The sequence below is a fragment of the Cokeromyces recurvatus genome (genome assembly GCF_025118155.1).
Source record: "Cokeromyces recurvatus strain NRRL 2243 chromosome Unknown BX663scaffold_16, whole genome shotgun sequence".
In the NCBI taxonomy this organism is placed as follows: Eukaryota; Fungi; Mucoromycota; class Mucoromycetes; order Mucorales; family Mucoraceae; genus Cokeromyces; species Cokeromyces recurvatus.
Window position 1 is genome coordinate 282,366 of NW_026251402.1, and position 16,457 is coordinate 298,822.

The window sequence follows — 16,457 nt, forward strand, 5'->3', positions numbered from 1 at the left end:
TTTTTTTTTTTTTTTTTTTTTTTTTTTATTATTATCACTAGCACAAAGCAATTAATAAATTTCGCTTTTCGTCTGTTTATTATTTCCCCTCTTTTTTTTTTTTTTTTTTTTTTTTTTTTTTTTTTGTTTTTTTTGTTTTGTTTTGCAAATAAAAAGAAAAAGTAAATATGAATACATATTATTATAAAACAATGAAACAAGGGCTTTACTAGACAGAAAAAAAGACTATTCAAGTATTGTACGCACATACATTTATCTAGTAGGATATATATGTATTTATGGCTTCAACCTAACCATGGCTTATTCTTTCATTATTGTTAACAATCATTTTAATGTACACAGATTATATAAATATTATTTTATTATTATATACAAATAACGAGGGAAAAAAAAAGCTTGGGAGGTGTGTGTGTGTGTGGGGAAGTCTATCAACTAGGCAATATATAATGGTAATATTTACTTTAATAATAATAATAATAATAAAAAAAGGGGGGGGGTACCTTATTGCGTTTCAATATTAGGCAAAGAATTTTTAGAGGGATACTGTATCTCCTGAATAGCTTCATCTGAATGGTTATCATAATTATACTTTTTCATTTTATCCTCGTCTGGTTGTTGAATAGTCGTGTCCATGCTACTACCATTTGTCTTATTTCCAGGATGTGAAGACCTACCATTATGCAACACTAACTCTTGCTCACGTACGATATCATTATCATACGGATAATATTGATGTAGAAAATGTTTAGCAGACATACGAGGGATATAGCAGGTAACGATGGTGAGAATAAGAAGTAACCAATAGTATCCTGTGCCAAATAAGACATAATGACCAGAGAAGATAAAGGTATTAAATTGGGCATAGATACAGACAAATGCATAATAGACTAGAATAGATAAACCAATAATAGTGAGTTGAATCCATGTAAAGCTATTCAAGGAAGTCAAGACAAAGGAGTTTGCAACGATAACAGCAATACTGGATACAATCGTACCAAATTCATACATGCTATTCTGGTCACGTCCTGCAGGATCAATAGGGCCATCTAATAAGAGTGTATATGGGAAAAAGAAACAAACGGCGGATTGGAAGATGGAATCGAATACTGTCAAATAGAATCGCCAAGGCTTAAATCTATCATTACGAAGACCCATTCGGTATAATTCAGGATAAAATAATGATACCTTTGCATTCACATCTTGATCCCAAATACCCAAGAATATAATGGGTAATGACGTAAAAATAAGATTGTAAAGTGCAACAAGAGCATATTCATACATCATAGAACCGTTAAATCTAATAATAATAATAATAATAATTAAATTTTGCTGCTATTTTATAAAAAAAAAAAATAGATAATCCACTTACTGACAAAAGATTTGATACCAAAATAATACAAATGTCCATACAATATTCTTAAAAAAGAATCCCATAATCATTTCAGACGTTCTAAGATAAGACCATCTACCATGAACCAACAATAACTTTTTCAAGAAACGGAATTGAGCAATTGCATAATCAGAGGCCATAACCGCTTGTCTACCTTCTACACCAGAGATACCAATACCTACATTGGCTTCTTGAATCATAGATACATCATTCGCACCATCTCCTATAGCCAATGTCATGACTTTTAAACCCTTTTTAACCAGACGAACGACCTGTGCCTTTTGCTTAGGACTGACACGACAACAGATGACACTCGAACAACGAATACCAAGCTCTAACAGTAAATCCTTTGTCTTTGGCTCTAATGCATATTTTAAAGTGGTACCATCAATGACAAGGGCACATCGTTTATCATTTTCTACTTCATTTATCCTTTTAAGGGCATTCTTTAATTGATTGATCGTCTCTTCTCTATCATCTGCTCTAACAATCACAAGCTCCATATCAAGAGTAATCAGATTACAGGAGAAACCAATGTTGATGGCTGTCTCTGTTTTATCACCCGTAAGAACCCAGAGCTTAATACCTGATTGTGCTAACTCTGCAATTGTCTCGGGCACACCATCCTGAAGTCTATCTTCGATGGCCGTTCCACCCATTAACAACATATTATTCTCAATCTCCTCGTAAACTGCGTCTAACTTCTCTTCACGGTTATAAATCGCTGCACTTGCCTCTTGATATTGACGATTCCATCTTTTATATTCTTGTGAGGAAATGAATCGGTAGGCTAAGCAAAGTGTACGTAAACCTTCATTAGCAAATTCCTCAAGATGTTCTGTTGTAATACGTTGCAACTCCATCTGTGCGTTTTGTAATTCATGTTGGTCACCAAAATCAGAACAGAGACGTTCATAAATAACAGAGTCAGCGCCCTTACAGAGCAAGACAATTTTATCACTATCATGAGGCTTGATGATCACACTCATACGTTTACGAGTGGAATTAAATTCTAGTACATTCAGTAGTTCAAATTTCTTTTTAACCCCCATGATCTCTGCCGTCAGCGTAGTCGCCTCACGTCCAAGGAAAACGAAACCTAGATCACGCGCTGCAGCCACTAACGCAGCTTCATCGGGGGACTGAGCCTTATATTCGATCTGATGAAGATTTGATTTATCAGGTCGCTCTGCAATGGCTGTATGGCAGAGTGCAAGCGTTGTAAAGAAATGAATCATGGATGTTGAATGGGAATTTTGCTGTCCCAAATCATCGAATAATTTTGGATCAATAAATGTTGGATTAGATCCAACGTATTTATTTTCAAAGAGTTCTTGTTGCTTTTGATACATTTGGTATCGTGCCATATCCATGTCCTGAAAATTTTCATCACCCAGCTCTTTACCGGAATAAATAGAACCTCGTCGGATCTCTGCTCCTATTGATGTCTCTGTCTTTCCAATACCATATGAAACACCATTAATTGTACCTTTTCTGGCTTCCATTATATTTTGTGTAAGTGTACCCGTTTTATCAGAAAAGATGTATTCAATTTGTCCAAGGTCATCTGATATATTCCATGTCTTTGGAATACAAGGTGTATCTGTTGGTTCATGATACATGTCAATATCTGCATAGATGAAATAAGCCTATCAAAAAAAAAAAAAATTAACAAAAACCCCTTGTGTATCCAATTACTACAAAAAAAAAAAAAAATACATACTGCAAATGTTTTAACGATTTCAATTGAAATATACAATGAAATTGGAACAATATTCTGATATAAAATTAAAGTGACCCTATAAATAAATATATATGATATAAATACAAGCTTCCAAAATTAATATTTACAGTTATTTTAAATTTACCAAAATGTAATAAAACCTAAATAAGAGCCACTGTTTCCTTCAATACCAAAATTAAAGTATTGGGCTGAACCAAGATCACCAAATTGTACGCTTGCCATGACTGAACTTACAATACTCATAATAGCCAAGATAACGAAATTGGCAATAACCTAATGCAATATATATATATACATATATATGTATGTATATACGTTAACACTATAGATTATATATATATATATATAGATTAAAAAAAAACTACTACTTACAAATGGGTTTGTTCCCTTTGCCATTTTACTACGTTTTGAAGGAGTTTTACCAGAATTCAACATAATCTTTGTTTCATTACCAGTAAATATAACTATACCAATTGCCCATTTTGTATTTCTTAATACACAGCCACGTAATAATAGATTATTATAAGTAACTGCCTCTGTCTTTTGATGACTAACAGAATTATTATCTTCATCTGGTTGCTCAATATCCCAACGCATGACGCCATTATATTGATACAAATTAGCATGTGGAGGTTCGCTTTCAAAATAAAAAAAGGCACGTTCACAATCATGAACTGAACGTAATTCACTCGTTGCCTTGAGACCCTGTCGTACCTTTAGATTTGTTTCACCATCCAAGTTTTGTGTTTCGACGTAACACAGATTGTCTTTCTCGGATGTAGATAAAATGACAATATCGGCCGGAATATCTTCATTGTTTCTAATCATGACATAATCACCCACTTGAATATCTTGCCATTGTACCTCTTGCCACCCTACTTTGCAATGTTCAACAGGAGGATCACCTGCAGGTAAATCAGAACATTTTAAAGCACCAGGATGAATAGAAGAAGAACGACGTCGAATACTCGGTGTAGGAGCACGTTGAAGAACATTATGAGGAATAGTACCGGGACGATAAAATTTCTTCCGAGCAGCAGAGGATGGCATAAAGTATTGGCTTAAATTACTAATCTCTGAGCGAATCGTGCCTGAACGTTGTCGCACCTTTGAATAAAATGTTTTTGGACCAGAAGAGAAAGCAGGAGGAGGTGGGGTAAGAAAGTCAGATGGAGTTGTTGCTTGTAATGGTGTTGGAGAAAGTTCTTCATTTTGAATTGATAAAGAAGAAGAAGAGGAAGAAGAAGAATGATTTTCAGCAATTTCATTTAAAGGTGATTCATCGTCATCAAAATTCAAATCTGCTTTTAAAATAGGTTTATCCTTTATGAGTGACATACGATAAGTATGCGTAAATTGATTATCCACACCTGCCAACATGCAAAAGAAACCTAAAGTGACATGCAGAAAATGAAGCGAGCTCTTTTGTTCTTCTGGAATGTTGACATTCCTCCAGTGACTTAGAGTTAATGTTTTTGCACAATTTACTTTTTGGTCACTTTGATTTCTTTTCAAATCTTCAATACCATCTTTAATGGCAGTAATGACAAGAATACAAATAAGTGGAATAGCGGACACTCCTGGCTCTGTTACACCAAAAAGAGGAATACATTGTAAAATGACAAGAAACAAGAAATAAAGATTAGCTACATTTCTAAATTGCTCAAATAGATTCTTCGGCACAAATGATAGAGGTGTATATTTTGCAGTTCGAACTCGATTAGGAACATATGTCTGATTGATAATTTTACCATTTTCATCTATTTCTGAAGCTGGAGGTGTCATGTTGACAAATATTTTTCGCCTCTTTTGCATGTAAGACGAAGTTGATTCTGTTCTATGAATTTCTTTTTCAGCAATGTCATCGTCTAATTTTTCTTTTGCCTTTCGAGAAAATAATGCTTTCAATCGTAATCGGTGACTCATTTTATTTTATTTTTAATAATGTGTAAATGTATATAGACCAATTATATACATGTAAATTTATAAATAAATATGATATAATACAAAGACTAAATAAAGTAAAGAGAATGAATAAAACTACTATTGCTTATAAAAAAAAATAATAAAAATAATAAAAAAGGAAAAAAAAAAAAAAAAAAGGTTAAACAATCAATAATTCTTTTCACGCTACAAGCCGCTGTTATTATTCATGGCCTATAATAAATAATCCCTAAAAAAGAAAAAAAAAATTGAGCTGTTTTCAAATATATTATTATGATTTGCTGTTGTATGGACAATAAACCATTTAAAATAAATATATTTTTTTTCTTTTCTTTTCTTTTCTTTCATTTGATAATAGTAGTAGGTAGGAATAGTAAGAATAATAAATATTAGTCTTTCTTATGTAATGTAAAAAAAAAAAAAAAAAAAAAAAGTATCAACAAATCATTTATAGTGTCGGAGTTTAAATATTATAAAAAATGCCATTTATCACTAATTTATTATTTTATTTTTCTTCTTTTAGAATTTCTCTTTCCATATTAGCCTCAATAATTATTTGTCCATTTTATACTTTGAAATGAATCTAATAAGAATCGAAAGTTTCTTTTCTTTTTATTCTTTTGTTTGTTTTTTTTTACATATAAATATAAACTTTTATTATTATAAATATAACATTATACACGTGCCATTTTAGAGGCTTAGTGATGACTACATAACGTGTAAAAGAAAGATATAAAAGAAGTCCGACGTGTATCAAAATCATTGTCATCATTTTCCCCACCGCAGCAGTAGTAGTGATTATTACTTTCTCCTTTTTTTTTTGATATAAATTTATACAGTAAAAAAAAAAGATTTATACAAGATTTAGACATGATTGTCGTCTATAATAGTTTTTTTTTTGTTGTATTCTATATTTGTATATACTTTATTTCAGTCAAATTTAAAGACCAACGTAATAAGCTTGTCCATCAACGTTATGAATAGGTAAAACAGTCATTTCTTCTCCATGTTGACCTTTAATACTTACAGTCCATTCATACCATACTTTAGTGGCATCAGTTAAACGCCAAAATTCAAGAGATACAGTAGATCCTTTAGGTATTTGAACTGGGGAACGAATAGGAAAATAAATTGGAAACCAGCTAAGCATATCGGGTGAGTGAGTTTCAGGACGAATAGAAATCATGACATCTTTATAGAGTACGCATTCAAAGTAACCTGCAATACCATGCATGACTGTATCATGGTGAATAGTAAATTCAACACGACTATATCGCTTATTATGGAGATTATTTAATGGATTGCCACCATGAGATTCGATATTTCCTTTCTTAGTAGGATGTTCAAAGGTCCAAAGTGCCTTAGAAGGTGCTAACTCACATACTTGTTGGAATAAAACAACATAAGGTATCTCAAATCTTTCCAATTCTTTGTAAGCGCCTACATTATTGAATAATCGTGTAGATGCTAATGGAGAAGCATAACTTGTATAAGAAGCAGGGATAGAGATGCCTCCATCTATTGTATTTTCATAAGGTACAAGTCATTCATAAATTTAAATATCAAAAAAAAAAAATACCTTTAATAAACTTTTGAGCACCATCTAAACATTCAGGAGATAATTCATTATCACCAAATGAACCTAATAATTCACTTACTAAAATATCACACTAATTATAGACCATATGCATATATAAGTGAACAAAAAAAATATATATAAAATCATATATCCTTTCTTTACCTTTGTAGGAGGGTTCCATTTCCTCATATCTGCAAAGACTAATGTTACTTTATCTCCCCATTTTTCTGCTTTTACATTTTGTAGACTATATAAAATATCCATATATATTAAATCATCTTCTTATTTAAATAGATTACAAAGTAATATACTTACGTTACATATGCATTCGGATTCTTTTCAAGAGCAAAGATATGTACTTTTCTCTCGGATTTTTCAGAAGCACGTAAACAACAATTCACTAAAGGTCCTCTACCAGCTCCAACAACCATAATAGTCCTATATACCATGATTTAGTAAATATATATCTATGTATATAATAGTAAAGAAAATATGTATATACATATAATTATATACATATACATATATATTTATATTTATATGCTTTACGTGACATAATCTGATCCATGTTCAACACGGTCTAATAAGGCTTTATAAACAGCTTTCTCATATTGTTGGTATTTAACAGGATCTTTTTCAAATACTTCATATGTTTGATTTTCTAAATTATCCATTAAAGGCTGTAAAGGCGCTTGAAGATAATCATGATATCCTATTGTACTCTGTTCTAATTCTGTCCAACGAGGTAATCTACGGTTAAGATAACGAATATATTCAAGATAAGAAGTAGGATTTGCTAATTTATGAAGTTGTATTTTTGGATAAGTAACAATAATATCAGGTTTCATTTTATCCATTAACTTTTGAATAAAAAGTTGATGAGCTTTTGGTAATACGGGATATCCCTTTGTATTAGCTACAAATATTTCAGCAGGGACGATCACTTCTTTTACAGGCTCTGCTAGCCATAAATCAAGTAATTGTTCATCAGCAGGTAACTCTGAAGTAATTTCAAGCGCAACATAAATTTTAGGATTAGTTTCTGTTAATGTTCTAAACCGATTCCATCGCTTCCAAGAAATATTGCCTTGAACGTCTTGTCTATCTGTAAGTGGTACTCTTACCATAAACTAAAAAGAAAAAAAAAAGAAAAAGAGATATATATGAATGATATATATATATATATATATATACATTGACTAAGCTTATTTTTATATATAATTACAACAGGAAAAGTCATTGTCTTCACAAGGCTATTAATGGTTCTAGCTGTATTGCTTAAACATCCCTTTGGTAAAAAAGGGAAAATAACACCTGATAAACTAATATGACAGGCCCAATCAATTTCTTGTTTCAAGGCTAATTCTGAACAAAGTCTAATTTCTGGATCGGCTGAATCAAGCTGAATCCAACTAGCTAATAAACCAATCATTTTATGTGACCATTCTATTCATAATTTCAAAGAAAAAAAAAAAGGATCTTTTAATATACAATGTTTTCATTCAATGTCATTTGAAATAATTACCTGCAGAGTTTATGATCAAGTCTTTACGATCAAAAAAAGGTCGATCTTTCCAAATGTCATGATCAAAGTCACTAATGATTCCTTCTTCATTTAATACACTTTTGAAAGAAGGTTGTGAAATAGGTGTGACTACAAAATCATAACCCGTGTCGTTTGCTTGGATATTAAAACTATCGAGGTCATGAAGAGGCTCGGTTGCTAAAAGACCCACACTACACACGCGAGATGATTCAATATGATCACTCATACTAGTTATACAAATACAAAAAAAATAAAATAAAGGAAAATAAAATAAAGGAAAACAAAGGTTCAATCCTTAAACAACTAGTAATTCATGAAAAAAAAAAATACATCGTTTAGCTGAAGTTTAAAAATTACATTTTACGCCCCTTATTGGAGTATAAAAACACTCATTCAGCTTGATAGAAAGTTAGATTTTTCCTCCCTCTTTTACAATTAGAAAAAAAAAAGCATACGGATAATAGTATTATTGACAACAAAAGGGAGAAAGCAAAGTAAATGAATGAATTAGTAAAAGATGGCGTAAATGATTGGACAGGATATTATATGTAAGACGTGCATTCAATTATTTCTGACAGGTACATTTGAAGATAATTGATAATTGGATAGTGTGCTTTGTATAGTAGATCGAATGATGTACATACACCATGTAGACAGCTAGTTAATATAGTTACTGCAATTTCACTGATGACATCATAGATAACAGGAAAGTCGAATGATATAAACGAGTAAATAGTTTTAATTGGTTAGAATCATTTAATGATTTGAGGTTTGATACTTTAATTCAATTTTTTTTAGCATATATTCCCAAGCTGATTGAAATTGGGACTGTTAAATCTTGCAAAGACGATAAAAAGAGCTTGTTTAGGTGAAAATGTGAGTTGACATGATATGAGTTATACATAGAGCATAGGCCATCTTTCACGCTTCATCCATCCTATAAATTTAACAGAATGATGTTGAGAAGGGGAAGTCACAAAATAGCATTCTAATAAAAGTCTATCTTCTTTTTTTTTTTTATTATAGACCTTAAACTATTCCAAGTAGCAATGATAGTTAAGGTATCACATTAAACAATTTTATTTTATACTTTTATGTCAATTACTTTTTTTTTTCATGGTCAAAGTGCTAATGCTTTAAACAATGATCGTAAGCTTTATTAGTTTTAATTGTGGTGTTTTACATGAACGATAGTCTATCTGCAAGTTGATATCATTGTTACTCAATTTGACTTTAGATCACAGTGAGGACAAATGCGTTATTCCATTAAATAATACTAACCAATGACTGAGACAATCAAAGCTGCTAAGGGGATTTTGCTATATATCCAGTATAAAAATGATTTTTTTTTTTTTTTAGCCCTTATAATAAAAATTATGTTACTCGAAATGTAGTTAATGTAGTCATACTCAATACAATAAAAAACATAGGCAAAAAATATATTATATTATTTTTATTATATAATAACTGTTTATACAAAAGAGAAATAAATTTCTGTAAGTCCGTCGTTTCTCTCTTTTTTTTTTTACATGATTATAAATAATTTAGTTTTCCAAAGTGAAGGCAATACCGAGCTTGTGAGCGTTTTCATTGAAACGAGTGGTATCAACTGAAGCACCAAGATTAACTTTAACACCAGGACGAAGAGATTGAGTATAACTAAAATACATTCAAAATTAAAATCGGATCATATAAACTTTCGATTTATGTGTGTAACTTACGCAAGACCGAGGACACCAGAATTAGAGATCTTGGCTTTAACGAAAGCAGAGCTGTCTAATTGAAGCTTGGCACCCACTTCAAGTGCAACAGCATTAGAACCCTTAGCATCCCAAGAAGCCTTACCAGAAGCTTCAAGGTCACTGTTGACACGATGATAGTAAGAGGCAGAGTAGTTGGATAAATTATTAGTGGCATTAACAGCAACACCATATTCGACAGCAGTATAGCCGACAGCAAAGTTATAGCGTCCAATCTATATTAAAATTAAATTAGCTGAATCTCTTTATTATATTTTATTTTTTATTTACCTTGCCATCTAAAACATTGTAAGCAACTTCAGCACCAGTAAGGAAACCTTGTTGACCAAAAACAGTGTTGATATTGAAATTAGTCTAAAAGAAAGAAAAAAAAACACACACACACAAAAGATTCTTTAGTCTTTATTCTATATATTCCATATTTCTTTTCTTTTTTTTTTTTTACCTTGAATACATCAAGAGTAGCAACAGTGTGGAAGTTGGGCTTCTTATAAGTAGCGTTGATTTTAGCAGCCTTTTCATTAACAGAAGGAAGAAGAGAAGTTAAAAGTTCAAGCTTGAGGCCCTCTAAAAAGACAAAGATATATTAATGACGCGAACCATTATGTATATATAGATAGATAGATAGATAGATAGATAGATAACTTACTGGCAAGGTTGTTTTCAAGTTCAACCTTTCCGTTAAGGTGATTAGAAGTGGTCCAAGCTTCGGTAAAGGTAAGACCACTCTTCTTGTCAGCATACTTAGTCTCGATATCACCAACAATGATACCAGACTTATTATCACGTTGACCATTCACTTTGAATGTCTATTCACAAAATAGAAAGAATAAATAAATATCTTCCCACTTTATCTTTTTTGTTTTAAATTATCTAATTCTCCTATACTTACAACTCCATTGGGGGCAGTGGTCTTAACTTCAAGCTTAACACCACCTACAGGGAAGTCCTTTGTTAAAAGGTCCTTGGCGGGTTTACCAATATCATTGAAAGCAACTATATTTTTTTTTTTAAAAAAAAAAAATAGATCAAAATGAGTAAAGCGCGAATACTTTAAATGAACGATCAATATTTACCAGGTACAGACATCTATTAATAATAAAAATAAGTTTATTAGTTCTTGGTTAAATGTAAATTGCTTTAATGAGTCAACATATACCTTTTTATATAATTTGTATTAATAAAAATAAAAAAAGAAAAAAAAAAAAAATAAAATAAAATAAAATAAAAGGTTTCTTTCTCTGTTAATAAAACGTAACTTTCTTTCGGTTATTTAATTTAACAAGGGTTAATCTTCACACTGAAATAATAAAAAATAACTGGGGTAAATTTTTAAAGGACCCCACACGTATGCACACGAAAAAAAAAAATCATGTCATACAGTTGTCATCATTGAACCCTTTTATTTATTATTACGTAATAAAGCAATCTACATCAGAGACTTTCTTCTTCTTTCGCTTCCCTCCCCCCTTTTTTTTTCGATTACTATTATCCAGTATTTCCTCCGCTAAAAGAGATATTTTTCTTTTTTTTTTTTTTGTTTAGCCTATTCAAATTTGCATTAATCTGCAAAAAAAAAAAAAAAAAAAAAGTAAAAAATAAAAAAAAAAATTCTATCATGCAATTTATTTTTTGTACGCATAATCATTCGTTTTTTCAGATAAAAAGAACATTCTTCTGTAAGGAAGAAAAAAAAATAGACAGACTTTTATTCTTATGATCTACAGTGTGGTAAGAGTCAAATATTAGGTAAAAAGTCTTTGATATTGTTCTAATTAATAAGGATTTAGAATTCATGATTACATATATATATTTGCAGTTATCTTTTTTTTTTTTAGGATAATGTTTTCTCTTTCTTTCTCTTCTAATAAAAAAAAACAACAGAAGGCTATACTTCGTAGGACAGCAGTAATAAAGTGCTATATTATGACATATATAAAAGTAATAAAGCAAATATTTATTTCATGTATCATACATAAAAAAAGAAAAGAAAAGAGAATATTTATACAGAGTAGGAAATACAAATATATTATTCTAATGTTTAAGTCGTTTTTGCTTTTGAATAGCAGCTCGTAGTGACTTTTGCTTCTCAAATAAACTACGTTTAGATTTAGAGAGTACAGATTGTTTGTGGGCAATCATCATAAAGTTCTTATTTCTTGCCTTTTCACGATTAGTAGTACTACCTCTTTCCTTTTTACCCTTATTAGAACCAAATTTCTCGCGTCCTTCACGACCTTCTTGAATAGATGCTATTCTTTGTTCATAATCTTGTTTAGCCTTCTTACGAGGACCAAGAATGGTCATTTCATCCACCTCACCATCACGTTGTGTATCATCAGCATTACGTTTCTGACCTTGTGATACTTCAAGTTCCTTATTCATTCGAAGTTCATTCAAACGTGCAAAATCTGCAGGTGTAAGGATACGGGTTGTAGCCAACTTGAGTGCTGCTTCACGTTTAGCTTGTTCTTCTGCACGACGTGCTTTCACAGCTGCTAATAATTTCTCTCGTTGTTCTTCAGTAATCTCATTTTGCTCCTCTGCTTCCATCATTTTCTTTAACTTTCGTTTACCAATACGACGTGTCTTGATAATTTCACCATCAGATCCTATCTTATATTGAAGCTTCTTACTCTTTTCATCATTATTTGGATCTGTCTCATCATCGCTAAGGTTAACGTTGACATATTCCTCATCATCACTAGGAACATTAATCCATCCTCCTCCTCCTTCTTCTTCATCACTATCATCACTATCATCATCCACTTCCCAATCTCCCCAATCTTCTTCATCCCTTTCAGCTTCATCAAGTAATTCAAGACCTTCAAGGCCATCCATGTTATTCATATCCTCACCATATTGTACAGTACGAATAGAGCCGTCCTTCAACTTGATACTAGCTGTCTTACCGCGATCTTTACGAGCCAACATCTCAGGATTGATTTCACGGAAGAGAGCAATAAGAGAACGAGCCGCCATAAGAACACTTTTATCACGATGTTGTTTATATTGGGTTAAATCTTGCAACAAGGTAGCATCGATAGCCAATGGTTGTCGTGCACATATTTCACGAATACCATTGATACCCACAGCCATCACTTCATTCGCTACACGATCTGTAACAAAGTTATTAGCAATCGCCTTCAAAACTGGTTCTAAAGCATCAGGGGGAACAAGAGCATGTGAGGCTTGTGCAGCACACACCAACACCATCGTCACATCACGTTGAGTAGGTTGAAGATATTTGATCAATAAAGGATAAAAGCCTAAAATGGTCAATTGATGGATACCAATCACACGAGAAACTAGATTCATCTTCATCAAACGAACTTCCCAACGATCATCCTTTGATGTTAATTTGGAATACAACTTTTCAGCAAATCCTTGAGGATCATTCAAGAGATGAAGAGCCGAGAAATTGAAGCTTTCAGCTCTATTCTTACTTTTACTCTTCTTTTTAATCTTCTTTTTAGCAGCTTCCAATTTTCGATCCTTTGATTTAGTCTTCTTACTATGTAAATGAGCCATTTGCATCTTTTTAAGATCTGGAATCTATTATATATAAAAAGATAGATAAGTTATCCCTATTGCTAACTGTAAATAAACAACTCATATTTACTTACATCTTCATCGTCTTCTTCTTCTTCTTGTGCATCGTTACTATTTAAAAAAAATTTGACAGCTGTTACAGAGATTTTGGTAATAGGTGAAAAACAAGCTTCAGCAATAACATTTACAGTTTTAGCATCATTCCAAACATTTTTATGGTATAAATCAACGCAAACATCAATACTCTTTTTAGCAGCAATCGCATTTTCCTCACTATTACCCACTGTAGCTGACTCTAACATAGTAAACATGAATGATTGAAGTGTTTTATTCAATTTGTTATTCTTCACTTTAGAGTTAGCATTCTTGATATCGTTTACAATATGACTATATAGCATTTCACGAAGTTGTTTGTCTTTGCATTTAAAGAGAGTGAAAAATAAGGGTAAAAGACTAACCAAAGTAAAAAAAAAAAAAAAAAAAAAAAAGAAAAAAAAATTAGATACACATATATAAATATAAATGACTACCTCTTTCTCTCTCTCTCTCTCTCTATCTATATATATATATACCTGGTATTATCAATATGGCCTTTGTTTCGAAGAAGAATAAGAGCTTGAACTAAACTTTTTCTAACTTCAGGATGAAGAACCATACAATGCTCCTTTAAAAGATCAATAATTTTTTGAGAAAAATCTTTTGTAACTTCAGGATAATAGTAAGCTACTTGACTCATAAAAGTGACAAGTTCACACAACTCCTTTGATTCTTCATCAGGTTTTAAACAAAAGATGGACAATGTTGATTCAAAGTGTCGCCATTGTTGAAGAAATTCTGCTTCATATGATTTGGAATCACGTTTAATCAAGTTTTGAAGTTGAGGCAAGTGAGTAGGCAATAAGGCAGCTCTATTACGTTTACCCATTGTAGATCTGATCTAATGATTTAAAATATATCTATAAATTAAAAAAAAAAAAAAAAAAAAAAAAAAAAAAAAAATAAAATAAAATAAATATAACTTTTTTTTTTACACCTTAAATTTGACATAAATGGCAAGTTAAAATTTAAGCCACGATCAACAATGAAAAGTAGTCACTAGAAGCTTAAAAATGAATGATGATGGCAATTATTTATTTATTTATTTTTATGCATGTCTATTATCTATTTTACAATAATAAATCTACACCAACACTTTGTAACGCATTAATAGCCCATTGTGGATATTTTGTTTTATCACCACCAAAATAGTTATGGAAAAATGACTTGATCCATGCAGGGAATTCATCCTTTTTAATAGCCTCTCTCATATTACGCATTAATCGAAGTTGGAATGCAATATTATGGATAGAAACAAGATGACAGCCGACTGTATCCTTTGTAATTATGTTAAGATGCACAAAAGATCTTGTGTAATTCTTACAAGTAGAACAATCACAGTCTTCTTCAATAGGTCCAAAATCAGCCGCATATTTACCTGACTTTAAAGATAATGTGCCATGCATTGTAAGAGCATTGCCGAATCTCTATATAAAAGCATGTTATGAGAAGCTTTGTAATATATATATATATAAAAGAAGAAAAGATCTTATTATTTTTTTGAGATACCTACAGCTGTTCTAGTAGGGAAAACACAATCGAACATATCTACGCCTAATGCAACACAAACAACAAGATCCTCAGCATAACTAAGGCAAAATATAAATATATAAAAGAAAATATCCTTTCAATAAATAAACTACTATTTTTTTGTTTGTTTGTTAATCTCTTTACCCAACACCCATACAATAAATAGGTTTAGTCTTTGGCAATAAGTCTGTACATAATGTAACACTTGAAGGAAGAAAAATCATTATTTTTGTACATGTTAAAAAAAAAAGCCCTATAATTTTTCCTGACTTACATTCTCCAGAATTGATCTTTTTCTTCACCACCACTTAAACCACCAACAGCATAACCGGGAGTATCTCTTTTAACCATTTCTTCTATACATTTCTTTCGGAGATCAGGATTAAGGCCACCTTGAATAATAGCAAATAAATTCTGAGTTTCTGGTTTACTATGTGCTTTAATACATCTGTCTAACCAACGAATGGATCTCCACATTGCCTCTTCTACACGTGGTCCTGTTGTTAAAGAAGAAACAACATCATCCAGTTGCATCATAATATCAGCCCCAATCGTATTTTGTAATTCAATAGAATGTTCAGGCGTTAACATCATAAGTGAACCATCATGAGGTGAAGCAAACTGAACACCTTCTTCTGTAATCTCGGCTAGTTTTAAAAGTGATACCATTTGAAATCCTCCACTGTCCTAATAGGCATATTACTATTATATACATATATTATCTTCATTATCCATTCAACTATTAACTTACTGTTAAGAGATTACGTCTCCAACTTTGGAACTGATGCGCACCACCAACAAGATCTAAAGTTTCTTTACCGGGCTTCAATCCCTTATATTATATATATATATATATATTTATATATAAAAAGTTAATTAACCCACTTGGGTTTACTTTTTTTTTTCTTTCTATGACTTATAAATAAATAACCTTACAAGATGATATGTATTGTTTAACATAATTTGACAATTTAATTCTTCCAACTGATCTGGTAATATACCTTTCATTGTGCCTTGAGTACCTACTGGCATAAAGACAGGTGTATCTACAGGACCATGAGGTAAAGTCATAACAGAAACTTTGGCTTTAGTAGTTGAGCATTTTGCTATAGTCTCAAAAGTAAGTGCACTTTTCATCTTGGACAATAATAAACTGGTTCCTAATTTTGACGATGCCACTTTTGAAAAAAAAAAAATATATTATTTTATTGGTAGTTACAAAACAAAACAAAAAAAAAAAAAAAAAAAAAAAAAATAGAAAAAAAAACCAGTGAGGGATACACTTCATTTGTTCTATCTGGCCCAACTTACCGTCA

At 31.3% G+C, this 16,457-nt stretch overlaps 5 protein-coding genes across 5 annotated transcripts; all 5 read right to left on the reverse strand.

Annotated features, from left to right (window-relative positions):
- Positions 1–501: 501 nt before the first annotated feature.
- BX663DRAFT_487164 (uncharacterized protein) lies at positions 502–5,060 on the reverse strand (the record flags this gene model as incomplete). Its single annotated transcript, XM_051524722.1, has 5 exons — positions 502–1,297; positions 1,370–3,039; positions 3,114–3,189; positions 3,259–3,407; positions 3,507–5,060. The coding sequence occupies 5 exons, from the start codon at positions 5,058–5,060 to the stop codon at positions 502–504; spliced, it is 4,245 nt and encodes a 1,414-aa protein (XP_051381867.1).
- Positions 5,061–5,654: 594 nt separating this feature from the next.
- BX663DRAFT_512709 (PRMT5 arginine-N-methyltransferase-domain-containing protein) lies at positions 5,655–8,567 on the reverse strand. Its single transcript, XM_051528048.1, has 7 exons — positions 8,183–8,567; positions 7,883–8,103; positions 7,207–7,787; positions 6,973–7,095; positions 6,820–6,904; positions 6,658–6,748; positions 5,655–6,596 (listed from the first exon to the last, which is right to left on the reverse strand). The coding sequence occupies exons 1-7, from the start codon at positions 8,427–8,429 to the stop codon at positions 6,019–6,021; spliced, it is 1,926 nt and encodes a 641-aa protein (XP_051381868.1). The 5' UTR covers positions 8,430–8,567; the 3' UTR covers positions 5,655–6,018.
- A 1,062-nt stretch (positions 8,568–9,629) lies between these two features.
- On the reverse strand, positions 9,630–11,170 carry BX663DRAFT_512717 (eukaryotic porin/Tom40). The gene is made up of 8 exons (XM_051528049.1): positions 11,123–11,170; positions 11,040–11,052; positions 10,856–10,959; positions 10,613–10,772; positions 10,409–10,530; positions 10,234–10,317; positions 9,925–10,178; positions 9,630–9,862 (listed from the first exon to the last, which is right to left on the reverse strand). Exons 2-8 carry the CDS (start codon positions 11,050–11,052, stop codon positions 9,748–9,750), a joined length of 852 nt encoding a protein of 283 aa, XP_051381869.1. The 5' UTR covers positions 11,123–11,170; the 3' UTR covers positions 9,630–9,747.
- An 827-nt stretch (positions 11,171–11,997) lies between these two features.
- Positions 11,998–14,440, reverse strand: BX663DRAFT_487167 (SDA1-domain-containing protein; the record flags this gene model as incomplete). The annotated part of the gene is made up of 3 exons (XM_051524723.1): positions 11,998–13,518; positions 13,590–13,968; positions 14,088–14,440. 3 exons carry the CDS (start codon positions 14,438–14,440, stop codon positions 11,998–12,000), a joined length of 2,253 nt encoding a protein of 750 aa, XP_051381870.1.
- A 178-nt stretch (positions 14,441–14,618) lies between these two features.
- Positions 14,619–16,378, reverse strand: BX663DRAFT_512724 (tRNA-guanine(15) transglycosylase-like protein). The gene is made up of 6 exons (XM_051528050.1): positions 16,078–16,378; positions 15,893–15,973; positions 15,416–15,828; positions 15,286–15,345; positions 15,125–15,200; positions 14,619–15,038 (listed from the first exon to the last, which is right to left on the reverse strand). The coding sequence occupies exons 1-6, from the start codon at positions 16,276–16,278 to the stop codon at positions 14,682–14,684; spliced, it is 1,188 nt and encodes a 395-aa protein (XP_051381871.1). The 5' UTR covers positions 16,279–16,378; the 3' UTR covers positions 14,619–14,681.
- Between the last annotated feature and the right edge of the window lie 79 nt (positions 16,379–16,457).